This window comes from Harpia harpyja, chromosome 2 (genome assembly GCF_026419915.1).
Source record: "Harpia harpyja isolate bHarHar1 chromosome 2, bHarHar1 primary haplotype, whole genome shotgun sequence".
Classification (NCBI taxonomy): Eukaryota; Metazoa; Chordata; class Aves; order Accipitriformes; family Accipitridae; genus Harpia; species Harpia harpyja.
In genome coordinates, this window is record NC_068941.1 from 47093765 (window position 1) to 47107350 (window position 13586).

The 13586-nt window shown below is 37.6% G+C and overlaps 1 protein-coding gene across 8 annotated transcripts in view; it reads left to right on the plus strand.

The window, feature by feature from the left end:
* Positions 1–13586, plus strand: part of PALLD (palladin, cytoskeletal associated protein) — a 211482-nt gene that overhangs the window by 169206 nt on the left and 28690 nt on the right. For 7 of the 8 annotated variants that reach the window (XM_052778772.1, XM_052778782.1, XM_052778791.1 and 4 more), the window contains one exon: positions 3926–4624. The exons of the other annotated variant lie outside the window; for it this stretch is intronic. In XM_052778772.1, coding sequence (XP_052634732.1) covers positions 3926–4624 — 699 coding nt within the window. The remainder of the gene's footprint in view (positions 1–3925; positions 4625–13586) is intronic. 8 annotated transcript variants of the gene reach the window in all.

Consider the following 13586-nt stretch of genomic DNA (forward strand, 5'->3'; position numbering starts at 1 on the left):
CCCTCCTCCATAGCACTGTGTCCAGGCACTTGGAGTTATGGTTCCTGATGGTGGTTGTTACCAGTTTAGCTCTCAAAGTTGAGGACTGCTCTATTAATTTCAAAACAGCGTGATACAAAGAGGGTATCAGGAAGGAAAACCATTATGAAAGTGGCATAAAAAGATGAAACAGCCTATTATGATCTAAACCAAGTGCACACCTCAGATCGTGAATTCTTGAGTAACTATTAAAATATGCTGTATGTATTGACATCCTTAGAGAAGATTCTGATCACCTCTGTCCACTATTTTCTCATACAGTCAGAGTGTTTTGCTTTTAAAAAGATAGTATTCTGTAGCTGCCCACCAAGAAACCTAATGTCTCTAGTCTTCCCTTTGAACATATCTTTTCAAATGTTTCTCGCTATCATTTAGCTCTGAAAATCATCACCTTACTGAGCAAGTTCCAAGTGCCTGGAACCAAACCTGTGCATGCAACTGTTCTTACAGGCAATGCAGGCCAGAAACCTCACCTCTGTTGCAACAAGTATCTGCTTCCATTAAAATATTATTGCTTTACTGTTTGCATTTCTTTAACTGTTTTAGCATACCTATTAGAACATCTGAAAATGTATATAAAAATCTTGGTTAAGAATATCTGGTATTGGAAAAAAAAAATCACAAATACTGAAGCAGACCTTTTGAAAATATTTATGTACTACTAGGCCTGCTTTTCAGTAAGTTGCCGAAATTTCTCAATATTTGCTTTACCCTAGTTGTGATTTTTAAAATTACTTACTTTTGCCATTGGCTGATTGAATTTTACTAAAAATTTACTTCCAGATGTTCATTCTTACATTGTTATAATTAATTTTTTTGCAAAACCAAAAACTCCACATGAGAAAATAAGTTTTATTCTCTATTGTTTAAACAGGCTTGATGTGTTCCCTGAAAGCATGTGTGCCCTTTAAAACACTGGGATTACAAAACATATTTCAGCTAATTGGAAAGAGGATGTAATTACAATTAAACTAATTTTTCCTGTAATCTAATCCAAAAACTGAACTCTCTTTAATTCCCTTCTTTGTTTCCCTACTGACGAGGGCAACATAGCAGACCAATTCCCTTGCATAATTTTGACTGCTGGGCTCTCTATATCTGTGGCACAGCAGCATTATCTTTCAGGGACCTACCTATGTAGAGCTTCCATTGCTGTCGGTGTCATTGCAAAGGAACACTTGTGACTTTATTATTCTTTTCTTTTTTTTTCTTCTTCATAATGACACATCCCTAGGATACATCTGCTCAAGAAATTAATAAGTCTAGGGCAGTATCTGCTGTTAAAAGAATAGCTCTGAGGTGGAGAACATTCCTTTGCAGACAAGGATCGTGCATTTCTACACTGGAATGAAAATTTGCTCTAAGAAGTTCTTTATGGTTTTTGCTACGTGGACTGATGTGATAATGATTATGTCTGCATGTTATTTTTCAAGCAGATATGCACTTGCTTTGTCTGGACCCTAAGCTGATCAAAAGCTTTGCAAATGGAATTAGTGCTGTCCTGAGCTAATAAACCCTGACTTACAGGCACGTATATTCCTGTGGCCTCAAGTCAAGCTTAGTGTGAGAGCAGAGCAACCTCACATTTGCCTGCCAACCTTTTGTAGACATACCACGAATCTGGTCTTTACTTCTGCCCGGACTGGTACAGCAGCAGTTCAGTGGCAGGCACTGTAGTAGTATACTTACCATTGACAGGGCCATAGATGGTAATTTGTGTTATGCTGTTGGCTGGGCACATCGCCATGTGACTTGGCAATGAAAATAAAAAAGTCCCAAGACAAGACATTCTGACTTGCTTTCAGCACATGTTGGGTAAACATATGAGTGTTGAAGACAGCTAAGCTGCTTCTCTATTCAATGCACCATTTATAATACTAAATTTCCCCCATTTTTTTTTTAACCTTAGCCTCTCTGTAATAAATAAAAAAATTATTGGGGGTGATTATGATGGAAAATAAAATAAGTATTATTTGTAAATAATTTTAGAGGTGTTGCACAGTAAGTCTGCAAATATTCAGACTAAAGATTCAGAATGAGCTGAAAGTGGTAATCTTACAGGACCTTCTCCTTCCAATCAGAGGTGACCTGAAGTATTTCTGTCATCAGCCAAGAAAGTCAAATGATGATGGGAACTAAAATTGTGCTGCTTTAGCCCATTTAGGGAAAGCAGGCTTTTATGTAATTTAGCAAAAATCAAAGAATAAGGTTCAGCCCATGTCCTATGGAGTGAAAAGTTGAACTGATAGGGATTTAGAGACTCTATTGTCAACAGTAAAAAAAGAATATAAAATTTACAAGTGAACTACAACATTTCGATGTTTTTGTTGCTGATTTAATTAAAAAGGAAAATGCAATCTCCTCTTAAGTACTGAAATATGTATTGTTGGTGAGATGACTGATGCTGCTAGAATTGAACCATCTTTATGACAAAAAAAGAAAAAAGCAACCGTTAAATGTAAATGACTGATTTTTCAGTTTTCTCTCCTAAGCAATCTTGCTCCCCTTTTTCTTATCTGAACAGTCTCCTTTGGCCTGAGATCATAAGCAGAATTATTGTCAGAAAACATTTTCTGGGAAATGTGGATGGTTGGAATATCAAAATTAATCTTAGAGTGGAAAGTATGATGATATTACCATTTCTAATTTTGTTGCTACCAACAAAAGTATATTATTGTGCCAGAATCATACATTCATATGCCATGCATTAAGCAGACAGCTTCTAAAATTTCTGCTTAAATGACCTAAATTATATATAAACAATGACACACTTGTATATAATAAAGTATTTATATATTAAATATACAGAAAAGGTGTATGTGCATATGCTGAAACTTTGTGGACATCTGGAGTATTGAGATAAAGTTATGATTTCCAGCTGGAACATGACAATTTTTAAGCAAGTCAGTCTGATGTATTTTAAGATGATAGACCACACAGTTAATTTGATCTCAATGTCATTCAAACAACTGTATTGTGGACAAAAACAAAAGCCAGCACATGGTCTGCTTTGCTTCACTGCTGAACATTTTGTTTTTCTTTTTTTTTTTTTTACTTAATTAACAGTTTTGAGTGCTGCTGCATATTAGTTTTCTAGACTTTATTGTTCTGCTAGTGAATGTCTGCATTTCTAAAAGAAATTCTCATTTCCATTTGAGCTGATAGTACTGCAATTAGCAATTCCTCAGAACTGTATTCAGTATCTACTAAGATATGTTTAGGACCTACAGTTAAGAATAAAGCCTGGAAAAAAAAGTGGGAGTAAAGACATGGGGAAGCTTAGTTCACCGTTTCCTTAGGTTACAAATATTTCTTCGAAGTCTTCTTTGCTCATCTACAAATACATGGATGGTTCTCACACAAAAGTTTGTCCCTTGTCTCCAAGTACTTCATTAAAAGTATGGCAGTAATGAAGTCTGTCCAATCAGCCTACAGAGCCTACAGCAGAAATCAAGGCTGAAGTTGTCACTTTGGTAAATATCTGAGGCTTACTATTGAAAGAGGGCCATTGAATGAAATAGGCAAGAACTTAAAAGAAACCTTGTTAAGAAATTCAACATTTTTACCATTACTTATATTATCTGAATTGCTCCTTTAAAATATCCTAAGCGTCTTCAAATTGTCTTATAATTTACATTTTTTACGAATTGAAGGTTCTGCTAACTTTTATTAGGCAAATACTTTTCCCCCCCTTCTTGAGCTCAAAAAATGGACTTTTATAGCAATGTTTTAGCTCTGAAGAAATAGGACTATGCAAGATATGCAAACGCTTTGAACTTTCCTCGCCTTCTGATTTTCCTAGACCATAGATCAGTGGAACTTCTACCTCCTCCCCAACCAGCACTGCATGTCTGATCATCTTTTTGTCTATTTTTCCTTCCTACAGGGACCCTATAAAAATACAGCAGCTACAGAACCAAATTCGTCTGGAGCAAGAAAGTGGCCAGTGGTATCGTCACCAACAGCAACCTGATCATCGTCAGCAGCACCCTCCCTCTTCTCCTTCCTTTCCTCCTCCCCCCTCCTTTCAGGAGCTTGAGTCCAGCCAGTCTGTCACCTCTCCTGTGCCAATGAGTATTCTTAACTCTCATACTTCCCCAACCATGCAGTCTTCCAGTTCCTTCAACTATGCTCGGCCTAAGCAGTTCATTGCTGCTCAGAACATCAGCCCTGCTTCAGGTTATGTGACTCCATCTTCGGGATCATCTACATCCAGCCTTCCTTCTCCTATGTCTCCAACTGCTTCTCAGAAACAGTTTGGGAGAGTGCCTGTTCCCCCTTTCTCTCAGCAGTTTGCTCCAGAAGGGGAATACGCCTGGTCTCCTTCTTCTCCATCCCCTCCTCCCCCACCTCCACCTGTCTTTAGTCCAACCGCGACATATCCAGTGTGTGATTCCTTTCCACTTCCACCTCCACCACCCCCTCCCCTTCCTTCACTTTCTTCACCTTCCCACAGCCTGTCTCCAGCTCCCAGATTTCCTAATTCCAGCCAGTCTCCAGCAGCTTTTCTCAGCTCCATGCTCCCATCCCAGCCACCACCCATTTCTGTCAACGCATTAGGCCTCCCAAAAGGAGTGACGCCTCCGTAAGTATCAGCTAATGAGCTCCTTGAGTTTGACTGTACTGAAGATTGTAGTGAAGATAATTGCACTTGCTTCATTTTATACTTTTCTAGGGTCCTTTTGCTGTTAACTGCTACCTGAGAGTGAGAGATGTGTGAATTATTTGCAAATGCCTCTGTGCTAGAGATGGAATATAGTTTTCCAACCCTCACAGAAGTGAGGGTCTGAAAGAGTCCTACAGTGGGAACACAAAAGAGGAGAAGCTAAAGGTTTAAATTTGAGTTGATGAAAATATGAGAGCAGCAGCAAAAGACTCTGCGTGCCCAGGGCGGTGGAAGGAGATCCAAGAAAACCCTCTTCATGACCCGGTTCTTTTAAAGTCACATATTCAGTGATGCTTGCAGTCTATGTTCCTATTACATTTGCAGATAGAGAAGTATCAAGTAAAGTGAGCATTGTTTAGAAGTCCCTATAGCTTTGTGATACTTAAAGTATAAGGTATTAAAGTATACATCTGACAACAAAGTGGTCATAAAGATATACTGACTTTTTGCTAGAGTTTTTGTTCTGAGGATGTTTGGAAAAGGGTTTAGGAGGGGATTTAGAAAAGCAGTGCATAAAAACAAACAGAATCCCTCCCCCTAACAACTCTGCATACTTGTTTTCCCCTTTTGTCTTCTCTAAAGGCCAAAATAGTATTTTGGAGCATGTCAGCTCCCATCATAGATCAGTTTGTCTTTCCACTGGCACTAGACTCTCATTCCATCCTTAGAGAACAAAGAGACGTGCTGAAGAACAAAAATGAGAATAGCTGTATCCAAGGCTTATTTATAACTTTGTCTAGAAGTTTGTCTAAACATATCTACGGTATCTAGGTGACTTGCTCAGCTACATACTGTTGCGGTGGGAACTTCTGTTATTTCAGTCCAAGATATGAAAAGGAAGAGAAGAAAGAAAGCAGATATCAAAGTAATAAATCATGTATATGCTTTAAAAAGCATTTCTTTATCTTGATTTCTGTCATATAGCTCATTCATTATGGAGTCTGGCCATAAAACAGATTTAGGAGAAAAATGAATAAATAGTACAGTTTGCCCTTGCAGTCATAATAGTTGTGATTTTCTGTCTTAGTGTGTTCTTTGCACTGGCTGAGTTTCTCTATTGATAATGACTGCTGAAAGTTGCATGATTAATTTACTGACAGCTTGACAGGTAAGCACAGCCCACAAAAGCCTGCAATTACCCCTGATTTTCCAGCAAAGGCTCTAGTACAGCTATATAGCTCTGGATAGGAACTGGATTCTCTTTCAAGTTCCTTTCTGTGAGGGTGACAGCAGCAGATCGAGCCTCTGCCGTGTCCCTCTTTCGCTGTTATGCTACATTCACACATGTTCTCACCTGAGGCATTAGCTGTGCTCTTTCTCATTCCCTTTGATCTTTGGACAGAGGGACAACTCTGCAAGGATGCTTCCCCTTTCCCCATGCCCCTCACTTCCCCAAGCCTAGCAGCCAGTCTGGGTGTGCACGTGATGGTGTATCTATCCCCCGCGACAAGGCAGCAGCCTCAGGCTCTGAGCTGAGAATGAGGTGGTTGGCTGTTTGGCCTGCATTCCCTCAGGAAATGTAGTCCAGATGGGAGCTGGATCACATTAACCATACTGAATGTATGTGTGTATAATTTATGTATATACACATGTGTGTGTATATATGTACGATGAGCATTTGTCATCTGAATTATAACATTAAAACATAGTAAAAGATATACTGCATGATGCAAAAAAATATCTGTTGTTATGTATCTTTGATGCCAATTTTTCCCTGGCCTCTCCTTTTTCATTTTATTGTGTAGGTTACTAAAGTCTGGTGTGTCTTGCTGAGTAAATCATTCTGTTTCCCATCATTCTCATACCACTCCTGAACAATTCTTCTTGCCTCCCTTTCCCCCACTGCTTTTGGTATCTTTGCTTTGTGCTACAGTCTCAGTTCTTTTTTTTCCCCTACTTTCACTTTTTCCTTCTTTTCCCTCATCTTTTGCTCCATGCTCACAAATCCTCTCTTCTTGAACACATTTATCTTTCTGAGACATTGTGCGTTTTGAGCCACTCACAGTATCCTATAACCTCAGCCTGTAGTCTCACCATGTACTGCATGATCTCCAAGATCCATTGACTGAAAAGGATGATACTGTTTCCTGACAGTGTGCTGTACAGACTGGGTCCGAGGAAGGAATTGAAGCATTCAAAGTTTTGCTTCAGCTCAGCATCTAAAATGCTAGTCAAGCCATTTAGCTTTGTCTCTGCTTCTTTGACTCTGCTTCAGTCATATGGTGGTGATACTAAGAATATGATAGTGGGTTGCTGAAAGTGAACTAGGCAGAGTTTGAAACACCTTTCATGAAAAGGAGGTACATTTTTTTACTAGACACTCCAAATACACTGTTTGAAGTGGTAGGATTTCCTTTTTAGACAATAACTTCATTATTTATTATATTTTAACATCAGTGGAAGTAGACACAGACCTGTCATTGCATTTAGATACTTCAACACTTTCCTATCAAGTGCCTCTAGCAGATAAAATGCTCTTAAAACAGTTTTCCTGTCTACTTTCAATGTTTTCATGGCTCCTTTCTCTTGCCTTGTCTTTTTTGTGTGTGTATTTCAGGGTTGGTAAATAACTGTTCATATTTTGATTACATGGTCTTTTTACGATGGTTGTTTACTCTCTTCTTTCCCAGGCATAGGTGCTGTGACACTGGTAGCCAAATATCTGAAAGAAAACAATAAATATTTAGCCTTGTCAGGGTCTCTTGTAATTACCACAAAACATTGTTTGGCAGAGTAAGAAATTCTGCAGACTATTTTCATAAGCTATGCATCTTGATATACTGTGGAATTTATTGAAAAATTGTTTAACTTTTCATACATTTCAATGATTGTTTCATTATTAAATCTTAGCACAATTACAGATCTGCTCCTCAGAATCAGTACTTAGGCATCATTCTTATTTTCTTCAGATTGCTTTTGTGGTAGAAGCAGAATAAAGGTAAAGTAAAAAACATTTCAGGTGGAGGTAATTATTTTTGAGTATGGTCAGAGGCAGCATCAGTGAAGTTTTCTGTAAAAAGGAAAATACAGTGGTGGTATAAAAAACAGCAGAGTCTTCATTTCTCCTCATGGAGTCAGACCTTCCATCCATCAGCTTTCTTCAGGCATTTCTCTTCCAGTGTATGTATCATCTTTGTTCTACTTAAAAGAAAAATTAACCCAAGGAGGAGTTGTGCCTTTTTTACATAAGAGGTCAGACAAAACATTTCTAACTCTTTCTTCCATCCCCATACTCTCTCTGTGAGCCCATGAGTAGTAAATACCATGCTAAAGTTTCAGCTAAGGGTTGACATTTTCCTTGGTTTTGGGTCCTGAGACTCTGTGGAAGTGACAGCATTATCTAAACCCGTTTGATCAAATGAATGTTCTTTCCAGTCGATAGATTTGGAAACATTGCACTGGGATTTTTTTTGTTTGTTTGGGGTGGGTTTTTTTGTTGTTTTTTAACAACACTTAGTCTTACAGCCTTGCCTGAATCATGGGAATAGCTACTTATGAATTTACTACATTTTATTTGGACATCCGAATCATGGAAAGCAGCTTTGTGTCATCAGTACCTACTAATTCACCTTTAAATATTTTAAGCATTTATTTGCAATAATTGTATGGTAAATGTATCAGTTCAATAAAATAGATATCATCTTTCCAGTAAGCTCTAGACACTTTGTAGTGACCACCATTTTCAAGCTGTGACTGCGGTGGTGTTAGCTGAACAAGCTTTGGGAATAACCTTTTTTTTATTGATGAAGCAGCTTTGATAAATTCATGTCTTGCCAGAGCATAGTGTTATTAAAAAAAGAGAAGTGCTGGTGGAACTGCATAGCTAATTAAGTACTTAAGGGAATTATGAACACTCGTCAATTATTTCTGAAGTAAAACTTGGCTGGAGTAAGATTGTTGGATATTGTTCTTAAAAATCTCAGTTCTTCCTTTCTTTACCTAAAGAAAACACTAGGGTGGGTGGATGGATATGTTGGACTCAGGTTAGCTTTCAGTTACAAAAGACTTGCAGGGAGCAGAGTTAATGTGACAGAAACCTAGAATTGAGGGGGTTTTGTCCACAGTTAAATCTGTAGAAGCTAAAATCTGGTCTTCACTGTTCATAGAAAAAACAAATTATATCTGTATGAAGAGAAATAAGTATACTTAGAAATTCTGGGTAAGCACATACATTGGTAAGTTCACGTGAGCATTTGTGGAAGAAAAATTAATCGCATGAGAAGGATTTAGTGGCTATTTAGTGAATATTTAAATAATAAGAATGTAAATCCTACTACAAAAAGGTGTGGAGTCATCCAGCCTGGAGAAATGGAATCTCTTTCTAAGTATAAAAAACATGTATTGTCAGATATATGTATATCCTTTTGAAAGCAACTTAAAAAATTACAGTATTTTCTTAAACTAGACACTTTTCCTTAAAGTGGACTTTTTCTTAAAGTCAATATCTTCAGTAGTATTACCTTAGTCACAAACAGAAAAAAATCTGACTGTACAGAATTGGTGAAAGAACATGACTTTCTGGAAAAGAATGGAAAATGGAAGAGAAAACATTGTTTTCAAGACAAGATTGTCTATAGTATCTTGTAAAATGTAATTAAATAAGTGCTTTTATCACTCTGCATAATAAATTCAACTGCTGTTTCAATGATCCCTAGAACCTTAAATCCAAATCTTAAAGGAGATTCTGTGGGAATCATGAAAATAGCAACATCAGAGAGACATCTGCACTTTTTTCCCCTTCGAATCAGAGCTGCTGGTCTCTTCTTGCAGCTGTGTACTGTGACTTGTCCATTGAATTCTGTCTCAAATAGCACTGAAGCAAATATTTTAGTAACCCTTATATTCCTTGAGTCAGTTAGCAATGATGGTCACAACTCTGAGGAAAAGCTACACTTCTCCATCTTTTTATCTTACAGCTTTCAACAGTATCCTAGTACAAATGCCAGCTTTCATTTTGGAGTCAACTGTATTGCTGTCCTATGTAGACTGGACATTTACTTTTACCATTCCTGTAAGTTATGTCTGTCACAACTGTAAAAAAATGGAGGTTACCTACAGTATGATTGATGTGAAAGTAGCGATATGTAGGAAGAAGTACCTTGATTAAGAATTTCAACATCAAACTGAGGAAAAAGGTCAGGGTGTTTTCCTGCTTCTGAGGGAGCTCACCTCATCTCTGTATGCTGCCTATTCAGTCACATCTGGAGTTATCCCTGGATCTCAGGAAAATATATCTGAAACAAGTATTTCTGTAACTGGAAAAACTCTAGCAAATATTAGTGTTTGCATTCCTTCCCAACCCCCAATTTTCTTAAGCTATTGCTCCTGTCCATTAGACCATTTTTGTTTAAAGTTTCTTGATTTATTGTGTTGCACCTTCTTTTCCCATGGCTCGGATACTACTAGTGGCTGTTAGGCCAACACCTGAGTGGTTTATCTGTGATATCAGATCACTTCTTGTTGATTGTGCTAAGAAGCAGCTCGTACTGGGGTCTTTGTTTTTGCACAATGTAACACCTATGCACGTGATTATCATGAAATACATGTCCATATCAGCTTTTTTGAAATATGATGAATGCATGTTTGTTCCTCTTGAACTTTGAAATCCAGGTTGTGCCCCAGATCTAATCAAAGTTGCTCAAAAGCAGAGATCAAGGATTTAACATGGAGACACACAGACAGTTGCCAAAATAGCTGATCTACTGTATCCTGACAATCATTGCATCTGGAATTCTTAATTTTCAAGATGGTTTTATTCAGTTCTTTTTCTAAATGGTATTTGCAGATGATTAAGAATCTTGTAAGATGACAAGTGAACTTAACTAAGGGAATTAGTACATATACCTCTCTGTTGAAAAGGGAGGCAGGCTGTTTGCAGCATTGCTTTGCAGCTTTTTTTGGTCTGCAGATTTTTTTTTTCAGAGGACTTAATTTTATAACTTCCTTATTTTAAGCAGATCTGAATGCCACAGAAACATCTGTGAATGTAAAAGCCAGGTACAGTGCTTGATAGTTGTGGAGACCTTAACCAGTAGCCTTTCATCAGCTGGAATAAAGGGTAATATTTTGGATATATTACCTTTTCTGAGTCCAGTGTAGGTTTTTCTTCACATGCTTCTGACAGTTAACTTGTTCTTCTCAAGATTTCAGGGCTATGAGGACTGTGCCAGCCTTTTCTACGTTCAGGAGCAGTCAGTGCTTTAGTGATTTCTTCTTGGCCATCAGTTCTAGCATAAAGCTGGTAACAATCATAAATGCAGATAAGGTTATCGGTTACAAAATAGGTAGTATTATTTAAATTGATATCCAAATATGCGGACATCTTTTGAAAAGCATATGGCACTTGTGTTTCTATGGTAACCAGTGCAGCATGAGGCAGAGGGATAACTTGCTCAAGTAGGGAAGTTCAGTTCGAACAGGAGAATGAAAAAGAAGTAATTCCTCTTTTAATGAGTAAAAATGCATTTTTAAAGATAAGCCTTAGAAAAATAAATTTTTGTGGTAGGCATGCAGTTTGTAGCTGAGTTGTTCTCTGTGGTATCTAATCATTAAGAAGGATCAACTTGCTCAGAAATATATATTATTCATCTCAGTCTTGATCCTATCCAATGCTGAGGCATGATTTATTTTTTCTTTTCAACTACAGTTTCATAACCTTTTCTTGGGTGGTAGAAATACTTGAACTTTTGTTACCTTTGTTTCATTTAGAACAAGTCATCCTTAGTCAGGTCTGTGCCTCAGGCATTCCCTTAATTCAGATGCATGTAACGTCACATTACTGAACAGAGCTGACTCCTGGTCTCCACAGCTTGTATGACAAGATCAGACTAAAGTGATTTTAATATGCAGCTGCAGCTTCAAAGTTTGTGACCTGTTACAGTGCTTGTAGTAACTTTGTTCTTACAGTAAGTGAAAAATGTATTAAGTGGGCAGAAATTAGCTGTATTTTTGGAAGGCTTTAGTTTTAAAGAAAAAATCAAGTTACTGTTCATTACCTCAGTACCAGAAAATTGATTTGGATTTCTGTGAAACTGAGCCATACTGGCTGCAAACAGGAATTTGTTCTTGGAAGGATAACAACAGCCAGCCTGTTGCCCTTGTTTACACTGTAAAAGCGACACAGGAAAAGAGGGAATCACATCCAGCGTGCACTCTGTGTAATTAAAACATGAAAAGTACTGCTGGTTTGGCCTTCTTTCTAAACAAATGTTAGGGCAAATGCTCAAAACTAAGGACAGCCAAGACAAAGTTGCAAAAATCTTTGCTGTCAAAAATCTCTGTATGAATTAAATGACTGAGTTTTGGCAATTCTGTTCCACCCTTTCTGACCAAAAGAATTCAGACTTATGTGCTTTTATCTACATCTGTATTCAGGCCCTCAGTGGCTTAAGTGATGCGTGTTTCAGAGGTGCTTAAAATCTATGTGAATTGCAGCCTGATTCTCAAAGGCTGATAGTTTCTTTGCACGTTTGTGGTGGTGGTTGTGTGCTCGAGACTAATAGTGTCAATATCTTGAAATATGCCTTCTGAACATACAAATACATAAATGAATTGGCAGAATGTTTTGTTTGGTATTATCCCTGAGAAAAGATGAAAAGAAAGGTGATGAGTCACTAAGCAGGACACAAATCTTACGAACTTAATGCATCCAGATAAGGGCATGTAAGGATGGTGAAAAATATTTGCAAAAGCAGCCGAAGAAAGTTTGCTGCCAGGCTGTCTTGACATGTAAACCATCTCTCAAGCTGAATGGAGCTGTGCTTTGGAGGATAGATTTACCAAGGACCTCCTATTTCTTGCCATTGCCTTGTAGCCGTTTTGAAATTAATCTTAAGAATGTATGTCTTAAGAGCTAACTTGGTGTGGGGGTATGTATGTATATATATATATTTATGTATATATTTTAAAGTGTATATATGTAGAGAAAGAAAGAGATTCTAAAGAGGGGGTGGAAATAGAGAATCTACAGGAGGAATTACATTTCCTCGTGCACCTCTTCTTTTTTTTTTTTTTTTTTTGTCCCAATTTAAAGTAGTCCTGAAAGAGAAAGAGAGGTTTTCTAAAGGCATTTGAAGAAATTTTGACTGATTCTCATTTTTATAATTACATTTTTAAACTGACTACTTCCTTGCTTAAATACTTATTTGTAAATGTAAGTAAAGAGAAGAGAATCTATTTTTCAGTCAAGTTGCCTTGACTGGGTCTTGGATGACACTTCCACACCCTCTGGGTAAAGCTCAGGATGTTCTGGCACATAACCAGAAATCTGGAAGGTTGTTAGGGTGTCTGCCTCTCCTGTTAAAAGCCACCAGGGATCCCCAGGCCATTGCTGAAATATTTGCATACCTTGTTCTTAAATAAAATTCCTTAGCTTCCCTACATGACTTGTTCCAGTGTTTAACTGTCACTGTTGGAGGGTGGAGAAAGGAGAGCTCTACATTGTTTTTGTCGAAGCTAGGCCTGTTGCTCTTCAAGCTGTTGTCTACTTATCCTCCTCAATAGACATGGAGAATCATTGAATGCCAGCTATTTTCTGATGTTTTATGTTTGATTCACCTCTCTATCTTAATTCTCCTCATTTCCTACCTAAATAAACAAGATATTGTGTGTGTGTGTGTGACATAGCTTGTCACAAAAGCTATGGTTTTAAAACCATCTGACAATTTTCTTGTTCTAAAACTTTCCAATTTGCTGTATTTTTCTTGAAGAGCAGTGGATAAACTGTATTCAGTGTCCAACAGCAAGGAATAAAGGAAAACAATGAAGTTTCATGTCTTATGCTAACGTGTCCCAGAATTATATTTCTTTTCCTTTTGAAATAATGGTGTTATTGTCCAAGTTTTAATCTCACAGATTCTTGAGAGAGGCTTAATATGTTAGT